The sequence below is a fragment of the Phocoena sinus genome, chromosome 3 (genome assembly GCF_008692025.1).
Source record: "Phocoena sinus isolate mPhoSin1 chromosome 3, mPhoSin1.pri, whole genome shotgun sequence".
Lineage (NCBI taxonomy): Eukaryota > Metazoa > Chordata > Mammalia > Artiodactyla > Phocoenidae > Phocoena > Phocoena sinus.
The window spans coordinates 54,791,977-54,818,128 of NC_045765.1; the positions used below are offsets into that span (position 1 = coordinate 54,791,977).

General features: G+C 39.6%; 1 protein-coding gene across 16 annotated transcripts in view; it reads right to left on the reverse strand.

The window, feature by feature from the left end:
• The window catches only part of LOC116750720 (ankyrin repeat and KH domain-containing protein 1), a 124,092-nt gene extending 98,174 nt beyond the window's left edge, over positions 1–25,918 (reverse strand). For all 16 annotated transcript variants that reach the window (XR_004349073.1, XR_004349072.1, XR_004349075.1 and 13 more), the window contains exons 1-2: positions 25,463–25,918; positions 2,316–2,469 (exon numbers count right to left, since the gene is read on the reverse strand). Coding sequence is in view for 13 of the 16 variants with exons in the window: in XM_032625730.1 (XP_032481621.1) it covers positions 2,316–2,469; positions 25,463–25,756 (448 nt within the window). In the remaining 3 variants the exon portion in view is untranslated. The remainder of the gene's footprint in view (positions 1–2,315; positions 2,470–25,462) is intronic.
• Positions 25,919–26,152: the final 234 nt, after the last annotated feature.

Consider the following 26,152-nt stretch of genomic DNA (forward strand, 5'->3'; position numbering starts at 1 on the left):
CATTTAAAAAAATCATGTATATTCAAACATATACATGTATTTATATAACTACAAGGGAAAGTCTGGAAGTATATGTAAACCTTTACAATGGGCAGGCTTAAAATCTACTGACTACATTTCATATTGTTTTAGCTATTTTATATATTACATTTATAATTTAGAAAAGACTTGTTAAAAATTCTTCTTGAAATGCCCTTAATTCTTAATTTTCTTTAAAAATCTCAAAGAATCTTAAAGAAAAAAATATTTTCAACTTCAATTTTTTTGGTTAAAATAGCATTAAGAATTCTATCTTCTTAAGAAGCCTAGTAACGTCTAACACATTCTCATAATTGAAAACAATGCATAAGTCTTAAATGTTATAGGCTCAACACAATGTCCAAAAAGCAAATGAAAATACTAATGAACAAAAAAGTATTCATTAAGCCAACTGACTTGCACAGGGCTTCAAAGGAGTACATCATTTTAAAAAACATCTGACAATTTCTTTGGATAAATATCATATCCAACAATGCCTGGAGTTTAAATTGTCAAAACACACAAAATTTTAAAATTCAGTAATTTCTCACACCTCCTGGAAGACATGATTTTCAAGGTTTATTTTCTCTCTCACAATATAGGTAAGAAAAGCAAGCAATTCTAAGGTATCTTATATAAGGTATAAGTATATAAGTACTTATACTTAACCATGAACCTAACGAAAAATGCTCAATGTAGCAGAAAAGAGCCATCCCTGAGTGAGACTCATGAGGTGGCCAGAAAAAAGAGAAATAGATTTAAAATCCTTAATTAGGGGTCTTGGAGTAGTACCCACAGTATGAGTGAAATGTCAGCCTAAACTAGAGAGGAGATGTACTATCACCAGTAAACAAAGCTTGATTTAGGGAAGGAAAGTAACTTAGTCCAGAAAAGACATGGAGAAGAAAAATGCATTTTCTCCACATTTCTCTCTGCTCTAAGCTGGTTCTAAAGCACAGGAAAAAAATTAAAAAATAAAAAATTTTTATATATGGGGTGGCCATGGCACTCCTATTTCAGGAATCTTACATAGACTATTCCTAAATCAAAAGTAGGAGACTCACAATAAATCCAAAGAAGGGAGGGACACCAAAGCAATTACTAATGTGATTTTTTTTTTTTTTTTTGGCCACACTGCACTGCACGCAGGATCTTAGTTCCCCAACCAGGGATCAAATCTCTGCCCCCTGCAATGGAAACTTTTTTTAAAGAAGGTTTAAATTAAACCGTCTGCTCTAAATTAAACCATCTTCTGCTAGATACTTAAATTGTTTTGTTCAATCTAATTTTAAGTTTCGGTCAGTTCCAAAAAGACACGTTAGATGGACTAAAAGTCAATCTGCTATAAATTTTACCTATGCTTTTTCATAAGAGGAGAAAGTTAAAGGAATAAAAAGAATCATCAAAATAAACACATTCCTAACATACTATATATATGTCTTGGGACTTCACTGGTGGCACAGTGATTGAGAATCCACCTGCCAATGTAGGGGACACGGGTTCGATCCCTGGTCTGGGAAGATCCCACGTGCTGTGGAGCAACTAAGCCCATGCGCCACAACTACTGAGCCTGAGCTCTAGAGCCCGCGAGCAGCAACTACGGAACCCACGTGCCACAACTACTGAAGCCTGCGTGCCTAGAGCCCATGCTCCGCAACAAGAGAAGCCACCGTAATGAGAAGTCTGTGCGCCTCAACGAAGAATAGCCCCCACTCGCCGCAACTAGAGAAATCCCACGCGCAGCAAGGAAGACCCAACATAGCTAAAAATAAATAAAATTTTAAAAAATGATTAAATGTTACTGTATAGCAGGGAACTATACTCAATAACTTGTAGTAAACCATAATGGAAAAGAATATATAAATGTGTAAAACTGAATCACTTTGCTGAAACTAACACAACATTGTAAATCAACTATGCTTCAATTAAAAAAAAAGTTAGTGTTGAGCCTAGAAATCACTCACTGAGAACTTTCAACCAAGAATTTTTTAAACATAAAATGTGAACATTTTCTTTAGGAAATTAAAAACAAAACAAATTTTACAGATTTCAAATTTTATATAACATATATAATTTGGGGATAATCTTTTATAACTTTGTATAGAGATGGAGTCTTGGGGGGGTTTTTTTTGTCTTTTTTTTTTTTCCAGCCATGCCACGTGGATTGCAGGATCTTAGTTCCCCTACCAGGGATCGAACCCATGCCCTTGGCAGTGAAAGTGCAGAGTCCCAACCACTGAACCACGAGGGTATTCCCTGGAGTCTTTTAAAAAGATGAAAAAGAGAAAATAAAGTACCTGCTGCTTCCAGCAATGCTTCTAGTCGTGCCTGTGTCTCTGGATCCACAGTGCGTAAGTCTGCTCCTTCTGCAGTACTTGATAAGAATATCTCTGATGTTGTTTTCAGCACCGGGTTATCCAGATCTTCTTGGTCCAAAATAAATGATTCAACCTGTTTAGGAATTAAAGATGCAATATCCATGAAGCTGATCTTAATATTGTTAGAATAACAGCAATTTAAGGTAATATGACTTCTGATGTGGAATTCAAATATAACCAAATAAATTATTGTAGAAACAGGGGGTTATAGGGAGGGACTTTGAGGGAGCTTCCTGACTATCTGCTTATCTTCAGACACGACTACAGATATAACCCAGACACACCAGATTAAAGTTTCCTGGAGAGCAATGAATCTTCTGTGCCTACCACAGAGCCTGAAAAGCAGCATTTTTTAAATGAAACAAGTACATCAACAGAGGCCCTAGGAAGATGTATGCAGGAGTAGATAGTAGAAAGCCTAGATAGCATAAATAGGTCATTAAAGTATCGTTTCTCCTCTCTTCCAATTAATATATTCAATTCTGACAAACTAAAGAAGATTTAACCCACTATCAAATATCCTAATTGCTCTAGACAGGAAAACTCTATTAGGTTAGGAATCATAGTCATTTGTTCACTGCTCTATCCTCTGAGCCTATGAATACCTTGTACATAGTACTTATTCAATACATATTTGTTGAAATGAATCCTATAAGCAAAATCAACTTACGAAAATAAACATGCAACCCTCTAATTTCAAATCAAGTTAATTCTAAATTTTCTTACCAAATAAAATATGCACAACCTTTCTGGGAAGCAATTTGGAAATGTGTATCAAAATGCTTTAAAAAGCACATGCCGTACTTCCCTGGTGGTGCAGTGGTTAAGAATCCGCCTGCCAATGCAGGGGGCACGGGTTTGAGCCCTGCTCCAGGAAGATCCCACATGCCGCGGAGCAACTAAGTCTGTGCACCACAACTGCTGAGCCTGAGCTCTAGACCCCAAGAGCCACAACTACTGAACCTGAGTGCCACAACTACTGAAGCCCACACGCCTAGAGCCTGTGCTCCGCAACAAGAGAAGCCACTGCAATGAGAAGCCCACGCACTGCAATGAAGAGTAGCCCCCTCTCACTGCAACTAGAGAAAGCCCGCGTGCAGCAACGAAGACCCAACGCAGCCATAAATAAATAAATTTATTTTTAAAAAGCACATGCCCTTTGACCCAGTAATTCCACTTTAAAAAAAATCTATCCTTAAAAAATTATCTGAATGCCAGACAAAAATGTGGAAGAATGTTCATTGCAGCATTAATTAAAATTCCAGAAATGAAGTGAAAAAAACTACAATAGGGGATTTGGTAAGTACATTTTGTATATTCACAGAATGGACCACTATGCAGTCATTAAGAACAATGTGTTTGAAGCATATTTAATGGCATAAGAAAACAGTCATAAAATTAAGTGAAAACCACAAGATTTAAAACAGTATGATATTTATTTTGCTAAAAGTATGTATGTATATGTATGCAAACATGAACATATGAGTACTCATGTATATATAATCATGAGTACATATTTATATACCTATACAGGTCTGTAGTATATAAATATGTCTGGGGCTTCCCTGGTGCTGCAGTGGTTAAGAATCCACCTGTCAATGCAGGAGACACGGGTTTGAGCCCTGGTCCGGGAAGATCCCACATGCCGCGGAACAACTAAGCCCATGCACCACAACTACAGAGCCTGCGCTCTAGAACCCACGAGCCACAACTATTGAGCCCGCGTGCCACAAGAGAAGCCACCACAATGAGAAGCCTGCACACCACGACGAAGAACAGCCCCTACTTGCTGCAACCAGAGAAAAGCCTACGGGCAGCAACGAAGACCCAATGCAGCCAAAAATAAAGTAAATTTATATATTAAAAAAAAGTGTCTAATCAGGGAGGTTAATATACTTGTAGACAGACAGAAAAACAGGATCAGAAAGGTTAAGTATTTCTGCCAGCTAATAAATGGCAAAGCCAGGTTTCAAACACAGGCCATATGGGCTTCCCTGGTGGTACAGTGGTTGAGAGTCTGCCTGCCAATGCAGGGGACATGGGTTCGTGCCCTGGTCCGGGAAGATCCCACATGCCACAGAGCGGCTGGGCCCGGGAGCCATGGCCGCTGAGCCTGCGTGTCCGGAGCCTGTGCTCCGCAACAGGAGAGGCCACAACAGTGAGAGGCCCGCGTACCGCAAAAAAAAAAACCCAAAAAACACAGGCCATATAACTCTTAGGCAATAGATACTACCTAACAAATTAATAAACAAAGGACCACAGTATTTGGACTACATTATTTGGAATACTTGACTAGTTGGTCATCAATTTTCACAATGGAGACCAAATAAAGGTATCTTAATAAAGACAGTAAAGTTAAAATGATGTGGATATAACAATATTTTATTATCTAGTGATGTACTTTATTTTTATAAAATAAATCTTTAACTTCAGACCCAGTAACACTGAGCCATGTACTATGTTGTAATACAGATTCTTTAATATATAATTACAGACAAAGATGTCATTCTAGATCAATGCCAGCAGATAAATGTAGACTACCAGTTTTCAAATGATTTGAAAGGTAACTGCTTGTACAACAAAGAGCCTGTTGCAAGTGCAAGAAAATATTACATATTTGCAGATACATATACCTGCCAGTTGTAAGGATAAAAACCATTCCAAATTCTGAAATTTATTAAATATGGTATTTAGATGTTAATATGTCTATTTTATAAGCAGCACTGTTCTGATGTAGTATTACACATATTACAGAGATGAATACAGATCACATGTATTATGTAACTTTTAAAAAATCCAAGTTAAGGATTTCCAATTCTCTCCCATTCATTCTCCAATATTTATTGAAGTCCTGTTTTATACAAAGTACAATACCAAGAGAGTATAAAAATGTGGTAGAAGAAATGTCAAAGACACCAACAACTATCACAAAAGGCCTCCAAGAGAAATAAATGGTAAAACTATATGCATTAAAGAGAAATCACTTCTAGCCCCAGTAATCCAAGAAGACTTTGTACAAGAAGTAGCATTTGAGCTAGGCTTTGAAGGATGCATAGAATTTCAGTAGGTGGTCAGACATGTGGGTGGAGAGTAAGGGAATGAAATAAAAAATGGGCTTGAAGATGCACTTAGAAAGTGACGAATGGTCTACTCTCAAAAAAGTAAGGTCCTTTGTACATTGCTAGTGGAAGTATAAATGATGAAGCCACTGTGGGACACTGTTCGGCAGTTCTTCAAAAATTAAACACAGAATTACCATATGACCCAGTAATTCCACTTCTATGTATATACCTAAGAAGACTGAAAACATACATGTTCATACAAAAACTTGTACATAAAAGTTCATGGCTGCATTATGCATAGTAGACAAAAAGTGGAAAAAAACCCGTATGTCTGTTAATTAGTAAATGGATAAACAAAATGTGGTATATCCATACAATGGAATATTATTCAGCCAAGTACTGACACACGCTATAACACTGACAACGTTGAAAATATCATGCTTAGCATGAAAGAATGCACAAAAAGTCACATATTGTACAATTCCATTTATATGAAATGTCCAGCACAGGCAAATCCCCAGAGACAGAAAGAAGATTAATGGTCTCCTGAAGAGTCAGGAAAGGAAGAATGGGAGTGACTGCTAACAGTATATATTATGAAATTATTACCACAGTAAGTTTAGTTAACATCTATCACCTCACAAAGTTACAACTTTTTTTTCCTTGTGAGAATCACTTGAATTTTCAAATGTAGTTTTAGGCATTTTATATTTAAGTTCTGACACACAAGATCAAATTTTAAATATCGTAACACTTGTGGGAAAAATCTTAAGTTCCCAGAATGAGTTATACATAACTATACACATAAATGACTTGAATACATTTGTGTCAATCAGATGTGCCAAAGGCACTCAATTCTCATACTTTTTTGTCCTACTTTCCATAAACTTTTTTTTTTTTTTTTTTTTTTTTTTTTTTGTTACGCGGGCCTCTCACTGCCGTGGCCTCTCCCGTTGCGGAGCACAGGCTCCCGACGCGCAGGCCCAGCGGCCACGGCTCACGGGCCCAGCCGCTCCGCGGCACGTGGGATCCTCCCAGACCGGGGCACGAACCCACGTCCTCTGCATCGGCAGGCGGACTCCCAACCACTGCGCCACCAGGGAAGCCCTCCATAAACTTTTAAAAGCCTGTCTCAATGTGGATTCAATAAAAGGATAAAATATCCAGTTATGCCTATTACTTTGGGACTATTTGGGGGATTGCTTTTGGCAGTTCATAAATATCTTACCTGATAAACCTGCTGAAACACATATTGTTGCAATGCCGATTGCAACAGCATTACCTCAAAAAGTACCTGGCCAGTCAAGATGGAAACCATTTATAGCTACATGGAAATAGTAAGACCAATACCATACATTTCATATAAAGGCTCAGTGATATAACACCAAAAAAATGTCTAAATAATAGATAAGTTCAAAGTAATATTATATCTGATGAAATTAGTTTTCATCATGCAAATGAATATATAAGCCTCATAGTTTCCTACATACAGCTAAAGGATCACAGAAATTTCCTTATTGCTTAACGGTAGTTACACAGCCCATCTCTATCCAGCAGCTACATTCAGCAGCAAACATAAAACATCAACCTATTGTGGTACTGTTTTTAACCAATGGCAAAAAAGTTTATTTCAAGTCTTAAACATGGCAGATTTTCTTCCTACTTCTGATTAGGTACAAAAATAAAACGCGGAGAAAAAAGAATGAGAGGAAATCTGGCCCACAAAAAACTACCTGTTTTTTCCCTTATAGGTTACCTCTTCTAAAACGCTAAAGTCAAATTCTTTATGTCTTCCCCCTCAAAAGTCTTTTTTCTCCCTCCCTTCTTCTAAAAAAAAATGAGTGTGTTTTTTAGCTTCAACTAGAATTTAAACAAAGGTAGAAGGGAGGAAAAGGGGAACAAGCATTTTGTCCCATATGACATTTCAAAATGAACCACTGGATGGCAATAGTTACTAGGGGGAATAACCACAGACTCAGCTATTACCACCTAAAAAAAAACAAAACACCTCAGTCACCCTGGCCAAAATCTAATTAGGAAAAAATCATTTATTAACCTAGCTATGATTTGGCCAAAACTCACTTCCACCAAGAAACAAACGAACAAACAACAACAGAAAACCCCACAATTTCGGGACTTCCCTGGTGGCACACAGTGGTTGAGAATCTGCCTGCCGATGCAGGGACATGGGTTCGAGCCCTGGTCCGGGAAGATCCCCCATGCCACAGAGGAACTAAGCCCATGCACCACAACTACTGAGGCTGTGTTCTAAAGCCTGTGAGCCACAACTACTGAGCTCACATGCCACAACTACTGAAGCCTGTGCGCCTAGGGCCCACGCTCCGCAACGAGAAGCCAACGCAATGAGAAGCCCACGCATCGCAATGAAGAGTAGCTCCCTCTCTCCAGAGAAAGCCCGCGCACGTCAACGAAGACCCAACACAGCCAAAAAAAAAAGAATAATCATCACTGGGCTTCCCTGGTGGCGCAGTGGTTGAGAGTCCACCTGCCAATGCAGGGGACACGGGTTCGTGCCCTGGTCCAGGAGGATCCCACATGCCGCGGAGCGGCTGGGCCCATGAGCCATGGCCGCTGAGCCTGCGCGTCCGGAGCCTGTGCTCCGCAACAGGAGAGGCCACAACAGTTAGAGGCCCGCGTACCACACACAAAAAAAAATCATCATCATCACTCCCATGAATTCCAACCAGAGCTATGAGAAAGTTCAAGAGGAAGGCTAAACCCTTTTTTTTCACTACCTCTTCTTATAAACCTTCAAAAATAAAGCTTCCTCAAGAAATTCAGACTTGATAATTAAAAAGGAAAAGCCAAATAAAACATTTAAACATCTAAAAAAAATATATTTTTAAAATGTACTTGCTATTATTTTTCTTCTCTCTTAGTTAACATTTGGAGAGATAAACATGTCTTACCTTTTCCCACCCAAAGTCTTTAAATTAGAATCATACCAATTTTAGAATACAGGTAGCTTACTATTGATTTCTACTTGGAGCAGCAAAAAGGATGGGTCAGCATTCCAAGAGATAATTACTGAAAGACATGGTAATTCCTTTTTGCAAAAAACGTGGTACTCCAAAGTTTCAACAGTTGCATCCACCACAAACATGCTCCAAGATCCACTCAAAAGGAAAAAGTAATACAGATGCAATTTGAGACCAAAATAATTATAAATTTAGGAACGAGTTTTGCTGATACTGTAAGGCCCAATATAATCAGCAACAACATCAGGAAGTAATGGAATGCAAAGGCTATATGCCTCATCGTAAAAAGTGTTCAAGTTTCTTTCTACAAGGAAAACTGTATGCCCAATTTCAGATCCACAATCCTCTTCTCAAAAAACATAACTGTTACCTTGGGATTTCTGAAGTTAATTAGTTTAAACAGCACAAGAGAGAACCATCAGGCTTTTCCTAATTCTCAGTTAAAGCTGGAGAAAATTAACTCCACTTTAGTCAACTACAAAAACTTCATTTCTACACCATAGTTTTAATACAGAATCTATTATTTTTTGAAGTTTCTAAACATGGGAGAAAAGAAAGGGTTTTTTTTTAAATAATAGTTACCATTAAGTGCATTTTCCATATATTATTCCACTCCATCATCTTTACTACTCAGTGAAGCAGATTAACATCTTCATTTTAACTGAAACTCAGAAAAGTTAAGTGACTTACCCAAGATCACATAACCACACAGGTATCTGAAGCCATGTGTTTCAGATTCCAAAGCTCACACCCTTTTCACCACACCAAACTGTATTAAGTGACTCTTCTAAACAGTGGAGTATGACTAAAACAAATGCATACTAACCAATGAAGTAAAGAGAGAATCTACAAGCATCATAATGTTGCAGTTTAACAATAAGAGCAATGTCAGGAAAAACCTTTAAATTAAATTAAATGTAATAGATTATCAAGCCCACAAACTCCTCTCTGCCAGAGTTCTTAGAGAGACAGACAAATCATGCTTTTATTTAGTAATTTCTGGCAGTACCACTACATTATTTCTAACCAACATACATACAACAAAATTTGTGCCACAATACATTTTAAAAAAGGGAAGACTCCTCGCATACTCATTAGGAAAGTCACAAGGAATGAAGAACCTGGCAATTAAGTCCAAGAAAATCTTAATGTTGAAATGTTATTCTGTATTTGCCCTATCATAATAAATGGGTAAGACTGAGGTTAGAAAGAAGTCCTGGCTTCTGCTCATTACCCTAAATAAAAAAATAAGCATCAAACACACCAAAGAAATACTTAATTTTAGTAAGTTAAAAAGAGACTCAAACACCTCCAATTCATACCAATAATGGGAGGAGAGGATAATGACTAACAGCAACGTCTCTTAGAACACTAGCCCACTGTTCACAGTGCCATCTTGGCTAACTCTTTTTACCGTTGTTAGCCTCATTTTCCTCAGCTATAAGATAAGGATAATAGTAGTAACTACATCACAGGGTTACTGATGATTAAGCAAGATACTATATCTAAAATTGTACCAACAGTGCTTAATATATGGTAATCACTCAACAAATATTAGTTATTATTACTATTAATATTACCATTACTACTATTATTAAGGTCAGTTTGTCTAAGGACCTTGTGTTCCTATACTCTTACTCTCTACTCCACAAAAATATAAAATCCATTATGTTGTCTTAGGCTAACAAGTAATCTGAGCATATTAAACACTATATATATAGTCAACATTGGCTTATTAAACCCAACATTTAATAAGCACCTACTAAGTGCCAGACATTCTACTGTATATGGGAAACACAAAAATAAATAAGACATGACTCCTGCTCATTAAGACAGATAATCAAATAAATGCAATAAAGTACTACAGATGCTATTTAACAGGGAGTTATATACAGACAACGTGGGAACACAGAGGAAGGAAGAAATGGTCGATTCCAGTTGGGGTAGTAATGAAGGAAATCAGAGGTGATGATCCGGAACAAGAAGGTATCCAACAGGATGGAGAACGGGGCCATTAGTGACAGCTGCAGTGTAGAGTAGTAGTTATAAGCATGGATTTTACGTTCCAAGAAACCTGATTCAAACCGTGGCTCCATCACTAGATGTACAACTTTGTGCATATTATACAATGTCTCTAAGCTTCAGTTTCCTCATCTGTAAATTGGGAATAATATCACTTCCTTCATATGGTAGTTGTAAAGTTTACTTAAGAACGTAAAAGTAAGCATTTAGTCCAGTGGACAATAAACACTCAGTATGCAGTAATTATTATCATGATTCTAGAAGCCAAAGCAGTGAGAGCAAATTACTTGGGACGTTTAATAGCTTGATATGTTCAGAGAACTACAGCAATTTGGTATGGCTGGAATACAAAAAGCAAATAAAGTAGGATACAGCAAGGATAGAAATAGAAGCCAAATCCTAAATAACCTTGTATGCCATACCAAGGAATTTGATTTATTCTTTATCTAAGGAATGGGAAGCCTTTTTGCCAAAGGAGTGACATGATTGAACTGGCATTAGAGAATTTACTGTGATAGCAAGGTAAACGAAGAATTAGAGGTATAATCACAGAGGTAGATAGGGCCAGGGATTACTACAATAAGTTCAGGTGAAAGATGATGACTTGATTTACAGCACAAGCAGTGAGAATACAGAGAAAGAGACAAACAAGATGCTAAGAAAGAACCTACAGGACTTAGTACCTGTTTGGATGTATGTGGTAAGAGATAGCAGATGCAAGCTTCAAGGTTTCTGACTACACTGACTAGTTTTAGGGCAATGCAATTTACAAAGGTGGGGGTGGGGAAGGGATAGGCGTAGAGGGGGAAGTGATGAGTTCAGTTTTAGAATTGTGAATCTGAGATGTTTATGGAACATACAGTAGGCAGTAGGAAGGGCTCTTAGCAGACTGCTAAAATAAGTGAGAGAGGGTAGCCACACAGATATCTAAGAGAAGAATGCTCCTGTGAGAGCCAACTGCAAATGCCAAAGGCTCTGGAGCAGGACATGCTTGGAGAGTTTATAGAACATAATGAAGCAGTTGTGGTTTTGCTCAAATATCTTATGCTGATGAACTTTGTATCCTTTCATTTTAAATCACTGCCCCTTTAAACCTGTCACTTAAAGTCCATCAAACTCCTGAAGTAAGACATCCAAACATCAACCTTTACAGTGATCATCCAACTAACACAGGACAATGATCCATATATTGAGTTTAGGATCTTGGACTGTCACAAGACTAGGAAAATATTAAATGAGGTGATGCAATTAAGGTACACATGCCTAGAACAAACACTCAAATATAATTTGTTATTATGTAAAACTAGTTTAGAAGGGCAAATATAATTTGAATAAATAATTTACCTTGTTTTCACATTCTCTGAAATGTTCATGTCCCTGAAAAGCCTGATTTCTTTAAGGGCAGGGACCACATTTTTTCATCTTTGTAATCCCAAAGCCCAGCACAAAGCTTAACAAATAGTAGATTCTAGTTAAATTATTGTGGAATCTACCCTACGATACCAATCAGAATTCTTAAACAGAGTGCCAAGGACACTAATCTCTGAAAGATATAATTTTATTATGCAAGATATCAGTTCATGAAAAAGAGGCTCTACCCCAAACTAAACACTGATTTTCCTCTGTAGAGAATGAGAGCACGCTTTCAACAGATTAACAAGGAGATAATACATAGTAGTAAGTACTTTTGATACTGTTATCATGCTATTCAAAATTTTGTGGGGGGTGGTAACAGGTCAAATACATGACCTGGGGGCTTCCCTGGTGGCGCAGTGGTTGAGAGTCTGCCTGCCGACGCAGGGGACATGGGTTCGCGCCCCGGTCTGGGAAGATCCCACATGCCGCGGAGCGGCTGGGCCCGTGAGCCGTGGCCGCTGAGCCTGCGCATCGGGAGCCTGTGCTCCGCAACGGGAGAGGCCCCAACAGTGAGAGGCCCTCTTACTGCAAAAAAAAAAAAAAAAAAAAAAAAAAAAAAAAAAAAAATACATGACCTGATTTAAGTATAGCCTTAAATAATGGTCTCTTCAAACTAAAAGAAAATAAACTTTTCTTTGTTAACTTGTCAGTCAAGTCTCAAGCAAAACAGGTACTAAAATATAGTACAGATTCTCACTATTCAGAGTCAAAATAACTAGTAAATTAAAATAATTGGGACCATTTGAGCAATAACATCCAAGATTTGTTTTTGCAGTTTAATCACACAGGTGATAACACTGGCTTGGGTGTCAAGCTAATTGTGTTTTACTCAAATACTGAATTCTCACCTCTTAAGCAATTGTTAGAAGATACCAGATGCAAAAACTCTAATTGCTATGTTTTATATTTTATTCCACTTATCCATTTGTTTATTATCCGGGAAAAAGAAATTCTGTCCATAGTCTTCTTGCAAGCTCTATATAGTCCACATCAGATGTACTTAAGACTACAACTACCCAAACTAATCACCTCCTCCCTCTTCAGTTTTGTCTCCTCTCAAACATATATCCAGGCTTTGTCAGGGAGGGGATGCATAAACAAACAAACAAACATTACAACAACTTCCTCTTCTGGTAGCCTAGCAAACACAGGTTTAAATCATAAGAGTTCCCAACCATCCACCTTCAGTGTATACAAGAGGGGCAGAAATTTCAAGAAATGGAATATTATTAATGGAGGAGGGGTGGTTTTTGTGTGTGACCACAAATTCTGTAGCATATAAAATACCCTCTATTATACCTCTTCCGAAGACCAGATGATGGGCACAAACATATCCAGTAACCCAGAATAGCCAAAAGAATCTTTAAAAAAAACAAAATTGGAAGACTTACACTTCCCAATTTCAAAACTTACTACAAAAAACTACAGTAATCAAGACAGTATGGAACTGGCATGAGAAGACATATAGAACAGTGGAATAAAATAGAAATAAACATTCCAGAAATAAACCATCACATTTAAAGTCAACTGATTTTTAAAAAGGGTGTCAAGACAATTTAATGGAGAAAGAAGTATCTTTTCAACAAATGGTGCTGGGACAATTGGATCTCCACATTCAAAAGAATGAGGTTAGATCTCTACCTCCCATCTTACATAAAATCTCAATATGGATCAAAGACCTAAATGTAAGAGCTAAAAGTATAAAACTCTTAGAAGAAAAGAAGAAAACAGGTGTAAATCTTCATAACCTTGGATTATGCAATGGTCTCTTAGACATGACACCAAATGCACAAGCAACAAAAGAAAAACTAGTTAAATATAAAAATTGGGCCCAACCAAAATTTAAAATTTAATGGCACAGGACTTCCCTGGTGGTGCAGTGGTTAAGAATCTGCCTGCCAATGCAGGGTACGTGGGTTCGAGCCTGGTCCGGGAAGATCCCACATGCCACGGAGCAACTAAGCCCGTGCACCACAACTACTGAGCCTCTGCTCTAGAGCCCGCAAGCCACAACTACTGAGCCCGTGTGCCACAACTACTGAAGCCCACGCACCTAGAGCCCATGCTCCGCAACAAGAAAAGCCACTGCAATGAGAAGCCCACACACCGCAACAAAGAGTAGCCCCTGCTCACCGCAACTAGAGAAAGCCCGTGTGCAGCAATGAAGACCCAACACAGCCAAAAATAAATAAATAATTTATTTAAAAACTTAAAAAAATAAAATTTAATGGCACAATCAAGAAAGCGAAAAGATGGCCCACAGAAAGGGAGAAAATATTTCCAAATCATGTATCTGATAAGGCACTGGTATGTATCCAGAATACATGTTTTTTCCTAAAAACAAACAACAAACATGATTCAACAATAAAAAGACAACCCAACCAAGAAATAGGAGAAAGATCTGAATAAACATTTCTCCAAAGACATACAAATGGACAACAAGCACATGAAAAGATGCTCAACTTCATTAGTCATTGGAGAAATGCAAATCAGAGTCACAATGAGGTAAAACTCCAGGGGCTTTGCTGGTGGTGCAGTGGTTAAGAATACACCTGCCAGTGCAGGAGACACGGGTTCAAGCCCTGGTCTGGGAAGAGCGCACATGCTGCAGAGCAGCTAAGCCCGCAAGCCACAACTACTGACCCTGTGCTCTAGAGCCCACGAGCCACAACTACTGAGCCCATGTGCCACAACTACTGAAGCCCGCATGCCTAGAGCCCATGTTCTGCAACAAGAGAAGCCACCACGATGAAAAGCCTGCGCACTGCAACGAAGAGTAGTCCCCTGCTCACCACAACTAGAGAAATCCCACACACAGCAACAAAGACCCAAGGCAGCCAAAAATAAATAAATTTATTTTTTAAAAAAAACCAACCAAAAACTCCATACCCACTAGCATGGATATTAAAAAAAAAAAATGTTAGCAAGGATGTGGAAAAATTGGAACCTTCATACACTGCTGGGAATGTAAAATCATGCAGTTGCTACAGAAAACAGCCTGGTGGTCTCTCAGAAAATAAAACAGAGTTATAATATGATCAAGGTTCCACTCCAAGGTATACACTCAAGGGAACTGAAAAGATATCGTCATAAAAAACTTGTACACAAATGTTCATAGTATCATTATTTACAATAGTCAAAATGTGGAAGTAGGGGCTTCCCTGGTGGCACAGTGGTTGAGAGTCCGCCTGCCGATGCAGGGGACACGGGTTCATGCCCCGGTCCGGGAGGATCCCACATGCCGCGGAGCGGCTGGGCCAGTGGGCCATGGCCGCTGGGCCTGTGCTCCGCAACAGGAGAGGCCCCAACAGCGAAAGGCCTGCGTATCGCAAAAAAAAAAAAAAAAAAAAGTGGAAATAATCCAAATGTCATCAACCAATGAACAAAATGTGGTATATCCACAAAACACATTATTCCAATTTAGTACTGATACATGGTACAACATGTAGAAATCTTGAAAACAATATACTAAGTGAAAGAAGTGAGGCACAAAAGATCACATATTGTATGATTCCATTTATATGAAATGCCCAGACTAGGCAAATCCAGTAAGACAGAAAGTGATTACCAAAGACTGCAGGGACAGAATGGGAAATGCCTGCTAATGGGTACAAGGTTTTGTTTGGGAGTGATGAAAATTTTTTAAAATAGATAACGGTGAAGGTTGCACAACTTTGTGAATGTATTAAAAAACCACTGAATTGTACAATTTAAAGAGTGAATTCTATATTATGTGAATTCTATTTCAATTTTTTTAACTTTAGTTATTTGAATTTGAAAAATACTTCGGAAATTTATTAAATTTCCTATTTTGATAAATACACTGTGGTTATGTAAGAGAATGCCTTTCTTGTTAGGAAAGATACACTAAAGAATTTAAGGGTAAAAGAGACAGGATGTATGCAGTCTACTTTCAAATGATTCAGAAAATAAACTACTTGTTTGTCGAGAGAGAGAGGAATGGGACAAAATGAACAAAATTGGTCTGTCTAGAAAAAGGATATATGGGAGGAGATCTTTGTACTATTCTTGCAACTTTCCAGTAAGTTTGAAATTATATCAAAATAAAATGTAGTAAAAAAAAGAGAGAATATATCCAATATAATTGAACTACTGCCCCTTTGGGGGTTTGCTCTTTGATAATGACAGTCTGTGTCACATATGTTACTGAATTTATCAACTGTACAATTTTTAAAAGGCCAAAACAGAAATGTAGAGATTTAGCAGAATAAGTAAACACGAGGAGAAAATCAATTAGAAGCTGGTAAGTGCTGGAAGTACTTTCAAAGTGTACCACTCAAGGTATCAACTGACATGGCCAAACCTTTATTTTCTGACTCAGATTTCATAAAATGCCTATGTGAAAACTTTTAAATTCTACATCATTAAAGAAAATACTGCAGGTTCATTTATCTAGATTTAAGATTGAGACCAGATTGAGACAATTTTTCCGAAATGGAACTCATCCCATCTCTAGTGATAAAAAGCATAAAAAGTATTCTTCCTAGCATTTTATCAACATATGAAGCATCATGATCAATCACAAATTAGTCAATATGAGGACAAACAGGGAAAAAATAACGATTATATTACAGAAACATCTACTTAGGGACTTCCCTGGTGTTCAGTGGTTAAGACTTCACCTTCCAATGAAGGGGATGCAGGTTCGATCCCTGGTCAGGGAGCTAAGATCCCACGTGCCTTGTGGCCAAAAAACCAAAACATAAAACAGAAGCAATATGGTAACAAATCCAATAAAGACTTAAAAAAAGAAAAAAGAAACATCTACTTAGAGCACAGTATTCCATGTGAACTGGGTTCAATGGCTTCAGGGAGGACATCAGTGAGTGCTCAGTCTCCTCCTGTCATAGAAGCTTTCAAATGTTTTGTCAGTCTCAAGCTTTTTGATTTGCTAATATCTACTGTGGTGAAACAATTATGTAAGATTTGTTTTCAAACTTGTTCTCATAAAGCAATCTATAGATTCAATGCAATCCCTATCAAAATCCCACAGCATTTTTTACAGAAATACAAAGACCCATCCTAAAATTCACGTGGAATCTCAAGGAACCCTAGCTAGTCAAACAATCTTGAAAAAGAACACAGCTGGAGGATTAATACTGCCTGACTTCAAAACTTACTACTAAAGCTACAGTAATAAAAACAGTGAGATACTAGCATAAAGTCAGACATATACACCAATGGAATAGAACAGAGAGCCCAGAAAAAACCTTCCCATATAAGATCAATTCAATTCAACCAAGATACCAAGACCACTCAATGGAGAAATTACAGTCTTTTCAACAAGTGGTGCTGGAAAAACTGGATATCCACAAGTTAAAGAATGAAGTTAGACGCTGACCTTACACCAAAAACAAAAGTTAACTCAAAATGGCTCAAAGACCTAAATGTAAGAGCTAAAAGGATAAAATTCTTAGAAGAAAACATTGGGAAAAAATCTTCATGACATAGGATTTGGCAACAACTTTATGGATATGAAACCAAAAGCACAGACAGTAAAAGAAAAAACAGATAAACTGAACTTCATCTAAACTAAAACCTTTTAAGCACAAAAGGACAACAGAGTAAAAAGGCAACCAATGGAATGTTAGAAAATGTGTGCAAATTATACATATGATAGGGATTAACATCCAAAGAACTCCTACAATTAAACAATGAAAAAACAACCCAATTAAAAATGGGCAAAGGGGGAATTCCCTGGTGGTCCAGTGGTTAGGACTTGGCGCTTTCACTGCACAGGCCCAGGTTCAATCCCTGCCTGATCACGGAACTAAGATTCCACAAGCTGGGCAGTGTGGCCAAAAAAAAAAAGAGCCAAAGGATTTGAATAGACATCTCTCCAAAGACGATACACAAATGGCCAATAAGCACATGAAAAAGATGTTCAACATCAAACCCACACCCATTAGGATGGCTATTCTCAAAAATAGAAAGCAAGTATTGGCTAGAATATGGAGAAATGAGAATCCTTGTGCTTTGCCAGTGGGAGTGTAAAATGGTACAGCTGCTATGGAAAACAGTATGGTGGTTCCTCAAAAAATTAAAAATAGAATTAACAGATGTTCCAGCAATCCCACTTCTGGGTATATACCAGAAAAGAAGCAAAAGCAGGGACTTGAACAGGTATTTATACACCTATGTTCACAGCAGCATATTCACACCAGCCAAAAGGCAGAGGAGCAAACCAAGTGTCCATCAACAGATGAATGAATAAACAAAATATGGTATACACATACAATAGAACAGTATTCAGCTAAGTGTCAGACATGCTGCAAACATGGATGAACCTTGAAGGCATTATGCTAAGTAAAATAAGCCAGTCACAAAAAGTAGAAAAATTGTATGATTTCACTTATTTGAGATACCTAGAGTAGTCAAAATCATAGAGAAAGAAAGTAGAATTGTGGTTGCTAAGGGGCTGGAGAAGGAAGGACAGGGCATTACTGTCTAATGGGTACAAAGTTTCAGTTTTGGAAGATGAAAAAGTTCTGAAGATGGCTGGTGGTGATGGTTGCGCAACAATGTGAATGTACTTTAAACCACTTTAAAATGGTTAAAATGGTAAATTCTGGACTTCCCCAGCAGTCCAGTGGTTAAGACTTCACACTTCCACTGCAGGGGGTGAGGGTTCAATATTTTGTCGAGGAACTAAGATCCCACATGCCACACGGCATGGCCAAAACAAACAGGTAAATTTTATGTTATGTATATTTTAACACAATTTTTTAAAATGGTTAAAATGGTAAATTTTGTTATCCTTGTTTTACCACAATTTTAAAAAATTGTTCTCAACCTAACTGTCCTCATTACAAAGCATCAAAACTTGACAATTTAATAAACTGTTCTCCTGTTCAACTCTTTGGTTCTTGGGGCTAATCCCTGGGAGTGTACTTGCCTTTTTCTTTTCAAAATTGCAAACTAGCACAGTGAATCAAACCACTAGGATACAGTGGGATATCTACTTTAAACAAACAAACAAACAAAAAAACTCTTTCTACTAATGAAAACAGCATCCATTAAGGGAAAAACTTTGTGAGAACAGAAGGATGTATAGCGGAGGAAGAGCAGAATGTGTTCTTTGACAAACTGTTGCTAAATTTCAGCTTATCAAATTAAAAAAAGCTTTATATACAACTTTACTTTCCTCCTGGTTTAGGTAAAGTTGACCAGAAAAAAGGTAAACCAGTCAATCATCATAAGGCAAATGATCTTTATTCATAGGAAACATACACTATAAGTGACTACCAATAGAATAGCACACAGATTTTAATTTTTACAAATTAAAACCAATGTTTCCCATAGTGGCAAAGTTGGTTAAATGCCTTTCTATACTGGTACTTCTAATACTTCTTAATTCGCTTAAAATGAAGAATAATAAGACCTAAACTTTCCGAGTTTAAGTGCAATTACAAAATTACCTTAAAGTAGTGTTCCTCCAATACTCAATGGCACACCTTTGACTGCCTTTTTTTTTAAATAATTTTTTTAAATTTTATTTATTTATTTTTATTTTTGGCTGCCTTGGGTTTTTGTTGCTGCGCGCGGGCTTTTCCCTAGTTGCCACGAGCGGGGGCTACTACTCTTCCTTGCGGTTCGTGGGTTTCTCATTGGGTGGCTTCTCTTGTTGCAGAGCACGGGCTCTAGGTGCGTGGGCTTCAGTAGTTGTTGCACTCGGGCTCCGTAGTTGTAGCTCGCGGGCTCCAGAGTGCAGGCTCATAGTTGTGGCGCACGGGCTTAGTTGCTCTGCAGCATGTGGGATCTTCCCGGAACAGGTATTGAACCTGTATCCCCTGCACTGGCAGGCGGATTCTTAACCACTGCGCCACCAGGAAGTCCCTGACTGCCTTCTTAATATACTGATTGATCTACATGGCAGTCACCAATTTCATAATATAAAAGTTTTCCAACAAGGTGAACTACGGATTAAATGCTAGTTTGAGAAGGCATTTCCTAAGCAACTAATTAAGTTCATGCATCAGAAGAGAAACAGTCAGCAGGACAATGTAGCAGTTAAGATAACTATAATGGCAGTCACATAACCTATTTTCTACTATAAATTAGCTGTGTGATCCTGAGCAAGTCATTCAGATCAATGGTTCCCAGACTGTTATGGCTTTACCCAGAGTCCTAACATGAACTTTCCAATTTGATATTTCGTCAAACACGATTATTTTAAAAATTAATTTCATAAGAGTAGGAAGGGCATTATCTCAAAGTAGAAACAAGTGAGAGGACTTCCCTGCTGGCGCAGTGGTTAAGAATCCGCCTGCCAATGCAGGGGACAGGGGTTCGAGCCCTGGTCCGGGAAGATCCCACATGCCGCGGAGCAACTAACCCCGTGGACCACAACTACTGAGCCTGCGCTCTAGAGCCCGTGAGTCACAGCTACCGAGCCCGCGAGTCACAACTACTGAAGCTCATGTGCCTAGAACCTGTGCTCTGCAACAAGAGAAGCCACTGCAATGAGAAGCCAACGCACTGCAACAAAGAGTTAACCCTGCTCGCCGCAACTAGAGAAAGCCCGTGCGCAGCAACAAAGACTCAACGCAGCCGAAAATAAATAAATAAATAAAAAATTTAAAGTGTAAAGGGCAGGATACTTGGGAGCAGGAGTAAGGTCAAGACTTTTTACTTTATTTGCCTTCTTTATATTAGTCTTATGAACTGTACAAATGTAAATCACCTATGAAAATGTACTAAATAACCAAAAGAAAACCTCTACATACTTCGAGTTTCACAAAAAGGTTTTCCTCTACCCATACCTAATCAACTGTTTCGACCCACCATCCATATAACCATACTCACCAACGAATCATTTTATGTAAAGTCTTAAGGCTTTATAGAATGAAACTTGTGCAAGGTTGATGCTCATGCAATATAAAGAATTGTTACAGGGGCTTCCCTGGTGGCACAGTGGTTGAGAGTCTGCCTGCCACTGCAGGAGACACAGGTTCGAGCCCTGGTCCGGGAAGATTCCACATGCTGCGGAGCAACTAAGCCCAGGCGCCACAACTACTGAGCCTGCATTCTAGAGCCCGTGAGCCACAACTACTGAGCCCATGTGCCACAACTACTGAAGCCTGTGTGCCTGGAGCCCAAGCTCTGCAACGGGAGAGGCCACTTCAATGAAAGGCCTGTGTACCGCAGCAAAGAGTGGCTCGTGTTCACCACAAGAGAGCCCGCTCGCTGCAGTGAAGACCCAACACAGCCAAAAATAAAATAAATTAAATAAATAAATTTTTTAAAATTGTTACAGTAATAACATGTAATTTTTCCTTCAATCGACATTTTTATGTCTCCAAAATTTGCTCACTAGAATGCCAAGGTATATTTTATCACTATTGATGATAATTTATGAAGTAAAGCCTTTCTACCTTGAACAAAGTCCCCATAAAGGATTTTTAGAAATTCATTTTCATGGACAATAAATGAGTTTTTCAAAAACAATACAGCATTTTAAGTTTCCTAAAATTATAAATTTACCATGGAAAATTTACAACATTAAACCAGTCCGGGGCTTCCCTGGTGGTACAGTGGTTAAGAATACGCCTGCCAGGGCTTCCCTGGTGGCGCAGTGGTTAAGAGTCCGCCTGTCGATGCAGGGGACGTGGGCTCGTGCCCGGGTCCGGGAAGATCCCACATGCCGCAGAGCGGCTAGGCCCGTGAGCCATGGCTGCTGAACCTGCGCGTCCGGAGCCTGTGAGAGGCCTGCGTACAGCAAAAAAAAAAAAAAAAAAAAAAAAATGCCTGCCAATGCAGGGGACACGGGTTCGAGCTCTGGTCCGGGAAGATCCCACATGCCACGGAGCAACTAAGCCCGCCTGCCGCAACTACTGAAGTCTGCGCGCCTAGAGCCCGTGCTCCGCAACGAGAAGCCACCGCAATGAGAAGCCCACACACCGCAACTAAGAGTAGCCCCCGCTCAACATAACTAGAGAAAGCCCCCGCAGAAACGAAGACCCAATGCAGCCAAAAATAAATAAATAAATAAAATTAATTAAATTAAAAAAAAATAGAACACCTGTCCGTACCCTCTTTCAATTTCTCTCTTGTTCAGGTTATGAGCATAAGCCCTGAGACGCTATTAAAAGCAGTGACTCACCTTGTTTACCTGAACTTTGAATACAGAGTATTCATGACAAAATTGCCATCCCAGATAAGAGTGGGCCTCTAGACCAGTGATTCTCAACCAGGGGTGATTTTGCCCCACAAGACATTTGGCTTTGTCTAAGGACATTTTTAGCTGTCACAACTGGGTGGGTTTTACTGGCACCTAGTGAGTAAACGCCAGGGATGCTGCTAAAGCACAGGAGAGCCCCTCACAACAAAATATTATCTGGCCCCAAATGTCGATATGTTGCTGTTGAGAAACTTTGCTCTATCTAGATAGTAGGTCATAAGTAACCCTAAAGGAACTGATCCATCTGCTATTAGAGAAAATCAGAATGGACCCTCTGTATGGTGTGTGCTTTTGACTCTTTAACATAATCTTCAGGAAAAAAAAAAAACCCCTACAAAGCTTTTGCTATAATTTGCTATAAAATGTTGTACACAATTTCCATGTGCTTTTAACTAATTGTAAATATAGCACCTGTCTCAAGATAGGATATCTATCTTTTAAGTGTGTATATGAACATGTATACATATACATATAGGCCTATGTAGGCCTGGAAATTTTTCTAAAAGAAAAATTTCAATACTGGTTATCTCTGAAGAGTGGGATTTGAAGGGTCAGTAGGGGTGAAAAGAACTTTTACTTTTCATCTTATATCTACTATCTACACTGTTGAACTTTTTTACCATAGGACTATATTACTTTTATAATTTTAAAAGGAAGATGTCACACACATATACATACAGTATATGCATACATTCTTAAGACAAAAGATTAAAGATCATAAACCCACCAAAATCCTTTCTTTAGGAATTTTATTTTCCTTTTACCTTACTTAAAAAAAAAGACTACAAATCTAAAGTTAACATTTAAAAAGAGATTTTTAAAGAATTTTCAACCTGACTTCTATTCTGAAAAATGGGTACATTTCAAAATAATCCAATGCAAGTTCTGACTCTTCTATTCAAGGCCTTGGACATCTAAGGAACATGCTCAGCATGCCTGAAGAAATACAAAACAGGTATTCACCCCAATGTTTAAAACAACAAGAACCAAATATCCCAAACGGTGACATTCCCTAAGCTAGCACAATTCTAATATAAAAAATTTACAAAAAGATCCAAGCCCCTTCTTCAAACTAAAAGGTGTTTTGACTTAGCCAGCGAGGGAAAGTACCTTGTTTTTTCTCAGCTGTAGGCTCTGATAATGAATAGAAAAGAGGTCCTTAAAGTATTTACATTTCTGTATACCAAAAGTACAGAATTTCAACTAACTCTAGAGCAAATGCACTGGGCCTCCACATTTCTTACTCATTTCTCTCCTAGTCCTGCCCCATTCGGGGAACAAGACAAACTTCACTCTCAAACTACACACCAACCCATCTCTCTGAATGTCTACATTCTAAATATTTGGTTCTAAAACATCTAGGTATGATGAAAATAAAGATTCTATTATTATTCATCAAATGCCAGTTGGGTGAGTGTTTTTTGAAGAATATTATGTATGGTCTTTTCACACTGGAAATTCAAAGTTAATAATATGGGAGAAGACACTCATCTTGTCAGAGAAAAGAAAATCCAAGAAATTTGCTTGGGAAAAAAAGGTCATTTCACTCACAAAGGTATAGACTATATCCTACTACACATAATATACAACAGACAGTAGATATTCCAGGAATTTCTTCTCCATGTCATATGGATGCGCGAACAAGCCTCACATAAATGGTTATTTCAAAAGCTCATTTACCCAGATATAACACATGAGCCCATAGAGTTAGATCCATAACTTCGGAAGCTCACTAGCACTCTACCTCTGAAGAAATTTAAGAATACTACTGAAGTAAAAACAAATGTGTGATGTTTCATCTCATCAATGACAATTATGCAAAAATGGTCCAGAAAATCAAGGACATCATCCTTCTATCACATCCAGACCAAAGCAAACCTTTTCAGTCTCTCTTAGAAGTTTCAAAGAAAAATAGACTCTAATCTTTTAGAGCCTAAAGATATTCCCACTTTATTTCCTAGGTAAAAGGTAAATGTGTTCTAGGTTCATCTCTCGTCAATTTTCATTCAAAGTCTAAATGAAAGCCTTACACAAGACCAGGAGTGGAAGTGCTCCAGAGAGTCTCTCCCTAACTGCCTACTCAAATAAAATCCTATCCCACCTTGGCTTAGAAGTTATTTCTCTTATAGTGAAATTCAAAGATACAGATATTCAAGGAACTATCTCCTTTACAACCCACACAGTTTTTTCCAAAGCAAAATATTGGGGTTAGAATACACTAAGGTTTTAAATCTAAAGGAATTCCTGTTCAGACCAAGAATGGCAAGACTGTGCACTAAATGTATTCTACAACCCACAAATGCAGTGTCTCCTTATTCCTCTCAAATACAAAAGCCAGGATAGTTGTACATATATAGAAATCCCTGTACTTTAAGACCAACACCGGAGGTTAAAATGTCATAGGGGGTGAACCAGGCACCTTAGAACCAAAATAGAATACTCTGAGCACTTAGAACAATAGTCATCACAAGACAGTACTATAACCAAGCCAAAGTCAAGGGAAAAAAGTGCAGATATAAAACATCTCCTTTTGCTCTAGAGCCCAAAAGTTGATGCCTACCATTCTAGGTTGCCTAGACCTAAAAAGGCCCAGTATAAGAGTTAAAAGAAACTAAGGACCTGATAACAAATTTCCCTCACTGCAAAAGGTGTCCATACAGGGCCTCATCTTCTCCAAGCCTAAAAATCTCCAGAGTTCAGCTATCCAGCTGTTGCGAAGCTCAAAGATGCACTGGAACTTTCTTTTCCTGTCTAACTTCACACAAAGTTACAGGCGCAAGACTCACGTGATTTTTCAGCGCAAAAGCAGAGAGCTCCTTAGTACTCACCTGTCTCAAACTATAGAGGGGAATTAAGACCCCTCCTTAAACACACAAGTAAGGCATAAGGCAAATAATGTCCAACCCTGCAACTCTGACGAGAGACACAGTACAGTGGCAATGCTCTTTAGGCAAGCCAGCTCTGTCTCTCTGTCTCTGTCTCACTCTCCCTCTCTCACCCTGACCCTCTGTCTCGCTCTCTCAGTACCAAGGGCAGGGACTCTGGCAAGACCCCGCCCCCCCATCTCCAAAGCGGGGTGGGCGGGAGGTGCCCGAGGAGTCCCGGTTCCCGCGCGAAGCTCAGAGACCAAAGGATTCCCTATTGTGGGTCTATGGATGGTGACGAGAAGCGGTCCGGCTCGAGCCGCGGGCTGAAGAGTAAGCCGAGGGCGCACTAGGCCCGCACCGCTGCCACTGCCGCCATGGAGCCGATCGCTGTCAGAAAACGACTCCGCCTGAGCAGCGGGAGGGTGGCCCCTGCCCTGCGCCGGCCCAGAGAGAATTCGTGCCTCAAGCTGTGTGGGAGGCGGGGGTCCCAGAGCCGTACCTCGGACACCTCGTCCTCGTCGCTACCAGAGGCACCACCTCCACCCCCGGTCCTCAGGACGGCAGCCGCCAACTTGAAATCCAGCGCCGCGGCGTCTCCTCCGCCCGCACCGCTGCCGCCGCCACCGACTCCCGGAGCCGGCCCGGCCTCCCCAAAGAGTCTCACGGTGCGGATTCCCAGTCCGACCCCTCCCGGCGGAGGCGGCTCCGAGGCCCCGGCTGGGGCGGATCGCGGAGCCACTGAGTCCAGATCCTCCTCAAAGGAGGTGCCGCCGCCTCCGCCGTCGGTCAGCATGGTTCTCACGCGAAGCCGGAGACGCTGCCGAGTCACTCGCGGCCGCGGCCACCGCCGCCGCCAATCCCGGGAAACGAGAGGACCAGCAGGAGGAAGAAGCGTCTCCTTCCCCCCCGTCCCAGCAGCGCCACTAACTTCTCACAGCCTAACCTGCTGCCTCCCGCCCCCACACTCGCCACTGGCTGCAGCTCCCCAGCGGCTGCAGCTCATTGGCCAAGGCGAGCCGTCGCTCAGACTCTTCGTCACGCGCCGCTCCCTGGCTCGCAGCCCCCAAGCTGCGTTGACCCGCGCAGGCCTAGGCGGTTGCGAACACCCGCCTACTATTCCCCACGTGCCGACTTCCGGTCTTTTTCTATGTCTATTGGCCAGTCTCGCTGACTATCGCGTCACGACCTT